Source organism: Meleagris gallopavo, chromosome Z (assembly GCF_905368555.1).
Source record: "Meleagris gallopavo chromosome Z, MGAL_WU_HG_1.1, whole genome shotgun sequence".
Taxonomy (NCBI): Eukaryota; Metazoa; Chordata; class Aves; order Galliformes; family Phasianidae; genus Meleagris; species Meleagris gallopavo.
The window spans coordinates 21,089,055-21,098,653 of record NC_139435.1 but is presented as its reverse complement, the minus strand read 5'-3'; the positions used below and the strand labels follow the sequence as shown (position 1 = coordinate 21,098,653).

Here is a 9,599-nt window from a genome sequence, read left to right as displayed (position 1 = left end):
ATTTCTTAGAAGTTAAATAAGTCCATTACACAGAGCTTTATAGAGCATTAGTTTATTATCTATTCTCCATGTGTTACCTCAGGAACAGTCTAATTATATAAAAAAATTTGGAATGTTTAATAAATGCTGATCAATAAAACATTTCATCGCTGTTGACATGGGAGTATTTCTAACCAAAAAAATCCTAAATCATAAAAGGTTTGATTTTGTGTGTTGATTATTGCTACGCTTGTGTTAATAGAATGCTTTCAAGTATATACACACTTAAAAACTTCAGTCCAAAAAATAAACTAAAAATATTTACACAATAAATATGTGGGGGACTTCATCTTTTCATTAAAGCCTTTTCAAGGTTTATTGAGTAAAGTCAGTATAATCCATGTTTTATTTGATGATTAGTTTGCTAATTTGCTCAAGACAAACTTTGGCCAAATGTTTCCACGAGAGGTACTAAGCTTCTTCTATAAAACTGTTTCTACGGTTCTACCATAGCCAAGCAGTTTTTGACAGAATTGTAATTGTCTCTTGACAAGTCAATCTGAAAATCAAGTAACATAATACAGTTTAGAACTCCTCTTAACATTAAAGCAAAATACAACACAGTATAATTCCTCAGTGATATAATTAAATGTACTGTAAATTGTATAAAAAGTCAGACCAAGATCAGTAAAGAATCAGTTCTGCTTTATGGACTTTTCCCTTCCCAAAGATACAGGTTATGTAGAAGACCAATTTAGGACATGTCTGTCTATTTTTTTTTCCCTTTAAAAGGCAGTGTGTAATAAAAATAAAATGATTGAAATTAATGAACGTATGATGTGAACATTTTGCTTTTTCAATAAAAAATAGAAACTAAACAACCAAACACATCTCAGAAGGGGAACACCGAAGCCTGCCATTATATAGCTATGTTTCTCATTCTTTTCTTTAAAGATTAACAGCGCACAGAAATTAAATGAATTTTTATCAAAATACAGCACATTTCTGCTAATATATCAAAAAAAAATTTTCATATGTAAATATCACTGAAAATCAACTAAAAAGAATTAGAATATACAAAGAGTTGTTAAAGGGTTTCAATTAAAATTATTAGAACTATATACAGTACAATAAGCAACAGTTATCATCTTTAAGAGAAGTGCAATAATATTGAAGTTCACTTATTTAAAAAGTACTGCCTGTTTATTACCGCTAGCTATGTATAATTCCTCTCTTGCAGTTCATTTCCCCAAAAAACTAAAGGAGGCTGGTGTTTTTGCTAGCTTTATTAAATGCATTTACTTTTGTACACATGGGTTGAAAAGAAAGCAACTTCTACTTGTTCCAAACAATCAACTTGTATGTAAGTAAAAATGAACTGAAATAACTGAATATTGCTCCAATGACAGGCTTATCATTAGCCTTGATTAAAAACAGTTACTGGTCTTCTATGGCACTTTTCCCTGGTCCATAACAACCGTGTATTAATTAACACTGCAGATTGCGTAGTCTTTATTGAATTACAAAGGAGAAAAGAGAAAAATAAAGTTAATGTTTCTGGTAAACAAAATTAATACAAGCATAATTGAATATTTTACACAGTAATAAGGAACAAAGGCAGCCTGTGGTAAATCACTATCACATTAATACAGTTAGAAACCCTTTAATGACTCTGAAGTGTGTAGTTCACATTTAATGTTACCTGTAGGAACAGCCCTTTAAGAAACATCATTACAAACTCGTTGGTTGTTAAGTATACTCCCTTTGCTCTCCATCTCATCACAGCAATTCTCCGTCACTGTTCAAAGTTTCACAAACTTGCTTTGGTTACCTAGCTCCATGCGTATGGTCTCCTTTTTGATTAACAAGGCAATGCAAAGGCCAAACAAAATCAAGATGACTTTCATAACCTTTCTTCCATCATCTATTTTGCGTGTGTTTAAATATATATTACAGGCAACAATCTTGGTTTCATTTTAAAAATCTGAAAGGTTAAAATGGAGTACTTTTTATAAAGACAAAAGTACCACCACTTGCACAAAATTGGAGATTTCCATAGCAAAGAAAAATCTCTGGGCACATTTCCACAGTACAGCTGAAAAAAGTATGTATTGAAGAAAACCCAACTAAACATGAATCACGTGGCAAATGAATAATCAATGACTACATTAGGAACAAATCCTGTACAATATCACAGATTTGTAATTACAATCTTCCTAAAAAACACCATAATCTTTTATTGCATTTTCTATTGGTAGACGTACACTCCAGAACTAAATGCTTTTTCGTCTTTATTGATTCCAGATTTAGATAGCAGATAGTTGATTCACCTCACCTTTGTACTGTTCGACCATCACCACCTTCCATCTACCCATTCATCTATACAATGTGCACATATCAAAGCCGACATTTAATATCCCCTTTCCACATCTATAGAAGTGGTTTCAGCATAACACATTAATATCTGGTGAATAAAAATAAAGGCAATAAACAGCTACAGGACAGATAGCCCTGCCATCTGTCCATTGGCTACAACGTAGGCTCCTTAAAGCCTCGCACAAAGTTTAGTAATGTGTATGAATTATCCAAAAATAAACCTACCATCTGTACAAAACAATAACACAGGTTTGTTCTTGGAGGAGTGATCCTTAGATTGCTATAATGCTTAGAAACAAGTTTATTCACCATATGTATTTCCAAAATGATTTTCTGTATGTTCTATACAGTGGTTTTTTCCCCTTTAACCACAAATTCAGTTTTTCATTTCCTGTACAAATATTGATCATAATTCTTTTCAAGTTCCTTTCATGTATAAAAATAGGCAAAATATTCAGTTTCCCATAAGTCCTTCAATGAATCCTGTTGACTTTATCCCCATTATCCACAGAATTTATGAAGAAATTTCTCTCAAAATGATGAGCTCCACTGTATTCTGAAAAGTCTTTAGCAAAGATACTGCTTGTCCATGATCAATATTTATGAAGCTGTATCCATTGGCCTAAAAAGAAATTTTTAGAATTGAAAATAGCAGTCTGATATTTAATGTTATGTCACTAAAGCTTAAACTAGGTTTAAAATAGCAAAATCTTACGTGAATGCAGGCAGTAACATGCTGCTGATTCGCTCATTACACAATTAATGTCAGCAGAACACACAGGTATATGCTATAAGGAATTCACAGATCCTATTAGCCTTGAGACAATTTTGTCCCAAGGGTACTGAAAATATTTGCAAACAACCAAAAGAGAAATCTGAGCTTGAAAGCATCAAGACATTGAATTCTTCAGCCTGAATACAGCCATGCTAAAGAAAAGCAAGGCAGTACAAATTATACATCTCAGTTTAAATACTAGAAGTGGATTTGTGATTGATAAATTAAAAAGTATTTAAACCTCTAACAAAAAGCATTCATAGTACTGGAGCCCTTTTAGGACTTTACTCCTTTTCTCCCATCAGACTAGATGCAACAAACTTCCTCCTTCGAGTACAGTATAGCAGTGGGCCAGATTGTTCTATGAGGTTATACAGTCTTTACCTGTGTACATCTTCCTCAGGACCTAATTGGATAAATCTCTGAGCAGATCTCTGTGCCAACTCTCCTTCAAGGCTGCGACTGAAATCTCCTGGGGTCACCCCAGCTTCAATTTTCCTTTGATCAAGCACTTCTGTTATTCCTAAATTGGGCTTGGCAAACATGGGCAGCCCTAAGCAGCCTACACAAATGAGCATTTAGCTTTTCAGGATGCATTGCTATAAATTCATACTCAGTCTGGGTCATAAAATCTTGCAGTGACAGTTTGGTCTGTCCACTGCTTCCAGCTCTATCTCCCACCTTTCTCCCAGTGGGGCTGGCGCTTCTTACGGGGACAGAGGGCCAGTCAAAATGTCACCAGAGGTGACACAGAGGTGACAGTTAAGGCCAGTTGTACTCTTAGCTGTTCCATTTTGGAGTTGTGCATGCTCATCCAATTACCTAACACTTACTGTTGCTACTAGAAAGACCCTTTGTTATAAAGGCAGTAATTTGTAAGTCTGTATAGGGCTACAAAGGCAGTTTTAAATATAGAATGTTGAGAGAGCAAAAGCAGCAATAATAATTCCAAGCCATCATCTATATGGTATGTCCCAACCTAATATGCAACAGTATCTTAAGACTTCCATGCAATTATCTAGACACTGGTCGTGTAGAATATTTTGCTTGATATATGTATTAGATATACATTATAATATACTTCTAATGTATGTTTTATGGAAAATGTTGTAATAACAAGCCTAGGAGAGAAATCTGAGGAGAAATCGTAGACAAATGCAGCCACTTTTATGACTAAATGTCATAAACAAGACAGAACAGGACTTCCATAAAGTCAAGAATAATCCTTTAAAACAAATAACAGCCTTCACACACATTCCACTCTATTCCAAGGTTTAAAATGTTATTCTTCCTGTGTGGAGTGTTGCCATTTCATTTAAAGTAGTTACATCACTAAGAGTGATGGGAACGGAAGCTAGCTTTCTCTTGTCAGGAGAAACGTGTACTTAATTATTTACTACACTCAAAACCAAGTTATCTTAAAGATGGATTAATTTGATCTTAGTTCATTTCTGTGTGAGTGCACTACCTGGCTTTCTTTTTCATTGGAGGGATCATGCAATTTGTTTTTGTTTAAGAAAACTGTTCACACAAGACAGTACTTTAATGGAAATATGAAGTTTTTCTTCAAAAAAACTGAAATACAGCAGAGCTAATTCTATAAATGTCTTTGTACTGGTAACATGGAGAATACTTTTTACCAAGAGATTAGCTCTGCAACTTAAAGGGTGCTTTAAATATTCTGTTAGCCTCTTTCAGTAGAACAATAAGGTTATATAATCCATTCAGCCATTTCCTTGATCCCTCCAAAAATAACTTGCGAGTTCATTAGATAATTTCAAGCAAATCTAATAGAAAAGTGGTCTGAAAAGTATGAAATTCCTGCAGAAAAACAGGCTGCAGAGCTGCAACCAGAAGCCAGAGCTCCTGAAAGAGACTATTTGGCTTGCTCGTGGCAGATGGGGCAGCCAGGAGGTACACACTGCGAGCACTCAGGTATCAGTCAGCACAGAAATGGCCTCTACCAGTGGCTGTGCATATCCAACCTGCCAGCTGGGGGAGAGGCAGCAAAGGTTGACACAATCTGTAGCGCTGCAGTGTGGGGACAGCAACAGAAAATGTGCTTGAGGAGTAACTGATGGCGATCACACAATTTATTATTCAGAATATTGTATATAAATGACTACAAGTTAATTAAATGAATGACAAAGTCTAATTGACTTGCTCACATTCCATTTTGAATAACAACATTAGGACAACTTTTTGCCTTTAAAATTATGAAAATCAAAATTACAAGAAATATTCAGAATTTGAAAAATGACTCAAATCATCAGTGCTTCAGCCCATCTCACTTATCCTAACATTAGGTAGATAAAAAATTGAAAGCACCATCCCAGAATAATAGAATGGCTCTGGAGAGATAGTAATGATCTACACAAAAATGAAACATACTGCTTTTAGAAAAGAAGCAAATTAAAAATGAACTAATATATTACATAGGCTAATTGATTATATGATTACAGTACCTGAATTATTTTATCCCCAGGTTGCAACAGCTTAGATGCTGGTCCTTCAGGCTGTACTCTGGTTACAAATATACCCTTGAAAAACAGAGGTGGAAAACATTTTTGACAATTTATTTCATAAAATTAGGGTATACAGATGTAATTTAAAACATTTCAATTTTCCATCCTAAATAGAAGAGAATGCAGTATTATTTTATGGCTGCCTTCTTTTTCCAGTGTTAAATCCAGGGAAATTGCCTTTAAAGGATTATTGAAGGGCAAATCCTGATTCGCCTAATGTGTAACTCAAGCCTTTGTTTAATTTGGCAGATGTATATGTCAAAATGAATTATCAACCACAGAAATAATGCTGTAGGCTAAATCATGTTCTCTTTTAAGAGGCTTCCTAACTGTAAACTCTAATTCACTATCACAAATCTGTGAACTGATATCTGGTACAGTCTAGGAAACCTTCAGTGAAAATAATCCTCTGTGTTATCATGTGACTACTACCTCCATTTTCCATAATTTTTCCTCACTTTTCTCCAACTAAGACCTGGATTTTACTGGTTTGCATTTGGGGCTAATGTATTTTTCTTACATTAGGAAACGTGCTAATTAGAACGATTTTAAGATACATTACTATAAAATACTCACATCATCTTCAGGTCTGAATGGATTTCCTCTACCACCAACTCCTCCTGATATACTAAATCCAAGTTCTGGATCCTTGTCAATTTTCACTCGAATCTAAGTAGTTACAACCAAAGTTAGAAGAACTGGCTGAAAAATGCATTCAAAGCTACTGTAATGAATTTATTACTAAGGAATTCAGATAAAAAAAGCTTTTGAAAGGAAAAAAATCAAAAAGCATTTATCATCATTCAAGCAAATACTGTATCTCATAATATTAATTCAAGCCAAGGTATCTTTGTACATGTTTTACTCTGACATCACTGCTATTATAATCATAGTAATCCACACAGCCTCTAAATTCAGAGATATTTAGATACTAAGTAAATTTGTGTAATGTTCTCAGCAAATGCATGCCTACCTGCAAGAACTTGTGCTTTCTATTTCCTGCTATTTCTAGCTGAATTTAAAATCAAACCTGGCTCCTACTTGCATTCTAAATTCTACGTAGCCATCACTGTATCTCCTTTGTCTTGACAGAAGAGTTGACTACAAGACAGTTTTACAGAAGAAGTATGTTCATTCTACCACAGAATGAAAGCTCTCAGAATTTTCCACAAGTAACAAAACAATACCAAGGAAAAATTCTGTGTCCAAGAACAGAAAGAAAGTTGCTCACAATGAAGGAGCCATTAAATGGTGCGAGAATTCCTTACTCATATCTGTATGCCATAAATAAAACTAATAATTATCAGGCATGCATCAGATGTTCTCACTTTTTTATCTTGTTATGATTTAGGGCTGCATAATTCCACATTTGCAACTTTTGGAATCATTTTGGAGAGCAATGAATAGAAGCAAGGTACTCTAAGCTGTACTGCGATTTTGAATTTCTCAGTTACCCATAAATGATGAGTAAGGGACGAATAAATGTAGTAAAAAAATGAATTTCTACCTCAGTAAAAAAATGCAAACATAAGTTGTTGAAACTATCTGTTAAAAAATCTACCACATTTCTCTTTATAACAGACAGATGCTGGTCATTCAAATGACATTTTACTCTTACCTCTTGCTTTACCAACTCATGGCTTTGTCTGGGAGAACACTGAGACTGGGTATAGGTAGGTTGGTGGGCAACTTTCAACATCAAATAATCAATTAACTGTTCTCTAGATGGATGTCTTCCTACTGATGATTGAGGAGGGAGATGATGGACTTGGCTATAGTTTGCCTGAGGTCTTTGAGGCTGGCACATCTGTCCGTTTGTCAAAGGTATCTGAATAAAATATGAATATTGTTAATGCCACAGACTTTACACAGACTAATCCTCAATTCTTCCTTATTTCAAATATTTCTCATGTTTGATTGTTTTCAATTTTAGGAACATTACTAAAATTACTCTTCTGGGTCATGTGCAATCACACTCAATTTTCATGAGACTCATCAGTTCTGACCCTATGAGAACAACTTTGTAAAACAAAAACTTATTATGTTTACTAATCTACTAGAACAAACTAGACAAACACTTTTTCACTGAGTTATCTCAACTATTTTTTTTCTGATAGTATAAGTGAACCATATTGAAACTTGGTTGATTTTGTTCTAGTTTGCATCTTTCTCGCACTAAATATTTACAGCATTCTCAGTAAATTATATACAAGTTAAAAATCCTGCACAGCTAATAGACAGAATTTATATGACCACTGGAACAAAAAACCCGAAGAAGTTCACTTACAAGCTCAAGATTTAAATATCAAATCAATATTAATGATATTTCTTTTCTTAAGAAGGAGATAACGATGGCAATAAGGTATTCAACTGTAAAGACCTTCAACACATTCACACCATTTCATTAAGGATGTTGCTGGAGGAAACAATGTTTCTTACTGAAGCCCCAAAATTACTGAGATTTCTGCAGCTCTGCCTTGAGATGTGAAGCATTTCCTTTCTTCCTGCTGTTACGAAGCCCTAGTAGTCAGTCACTCTTCTGTAGGACTCCCAAATTCTGAAAATGCTACAATCTTAAACTGCAGATTTTTCTGCCTACTACTATTATCCCACTAGTCAGAAGACACAAGGATTTTACAATACTCCGTTCTTCAAGGTTATAAATAGCTAAGGTACACAAATTTCAGTAATTAACCATGCAGTGTAAATGGACATACAGAAATTATTTTGTTAAGATGAGTTTCTATATCAAAGTCATTCTGAGAAATGTGTGTGCATATCGCAGCTAATCTATAGATGAGAACATATTCAATTTACAAGATTTTCCACTGCTTTTTCTGAAAATATTTTCTGAAAATGATAGGAAAACTATTTTTGTGTATTGTCAGAGGCAGAGAGTTTACATAGGCAACATACATCAAGAACTATGCAAATTCTCAATACTCAGTGTCTGTAGAAACTCAGTGGAAATCAGTGAAGTTAGAAATCTATCACTGCTTTGTAAGTTACATACATTTATTTTCATCGTAGTAAGTCCTGCTTGCATAGATGGTCTTTACATATAAGTACAGAATGTGTACTATGAATTCTAGCTAACCACTCCAATTTAATCACAACAGACTTCAAGTTAAGTTCTTTAACTGCACAATGAGCTTCAATCTGCCTTCCTGAAATCATATGCAGTATTCCAGTTTCAACATGCAACTACTTTCCCTGTAAATTTCTTCTCTTTTTTACGTTTTAAAGCCCCAGTTCCATCGACTATCTCAGCACATGCTTCTACAAATGACAAGTATATCCATCCATGATATCATGTAGAAAATTACCTGCACAGATATTTTCTTCATGCTGTCTGGAGGGACATCTTTGAGACTAAGTGTAGCAGATGAGTAATTCTGCTTTCCTGAAATGAATACCTCATCTTGACATTGGTCTCCTGAAGTTGAAGCCTGGGGATGCTTTAAATAAAATGCAGGAGTAAAGAAGAATATCCTTGTATTATTCAAGAACCTAAAAAGTACTCATAAGATTTTAAAGTGCCTTTTGAAAGAGTTTTGTAATTCTTTGTTTTTGTTTATATAGAATATGTAAATCCTACTGGTGAAGACACCACAGGTAGAATATACTGGTAGATATTTACAAAAATTAGCAACTGCACAGGTGTCTTTGATCACCAATACATTGTTAAGAAAAATCAACAAATGCTGAAGATTACTCATGCATGGATTCAAATAATAAGCAGTTTTCTGAAATATCTACTTAGGATACTCAGACTGAGGAGTTTTTTCCTCTCATTTTCTTAAGAAAACATTAACTCATTTCCTTGAAATTCTAAATTGCCAAGCAATTGTAGTTTATAACAGCAGAATTTGTTCGGAAGAAAAAGCAGCATAATAAAATTTTGTTCTATCATTTGTGATTTTTGGCTGAATTCAAAATTTCAA

At 34.2% G+C, this 9,599-nt stretch overlaps 1 protein-coding gene across 7 annotated transcripts in view; it reads right to left on the bottom strand.

Moving 5' to 3' along the window:
* Window positions 1-330: 330 nt before the first annotated feature.
* ERBIN (erbb2 interacting protein) overlaps window positions 331-9,599 on the bottom strand; it is a 110,190-nt gene continuing 100,921 nt past the window's right edge. For all 7 annotated transcript variants that reach the window (XM_085212547.1, XM_085212546.1, XM_085212552.1 and 4 more), the window contains 5 exons: window positions 8,982-9,113; window positions 7,274-7,483; window positions 6,232-6,324; window positions 5,596-5,670; window positions 331-2,977 (listed from right to left, as the gene is read on the bottom strand). In XM_085212547.1, the coding sequence (XP_085068673.1) occupies window positions 2,870-2,977; window positions 5,596-5,670; window positions 6,232-6,324; window positions 7,274-7,483; window positions 8,982-9,113 (618 nt within the window). In that variant the 3' untranslated portion in view covers window positions 331-2,869. The remainder of the gene's footprint in view (window positions 2,978-5,595; window positions 5,671-6,231; window positions 6,325-7,273; window positions 7,484-8,981; window positions 9,114-9,599) is intronic.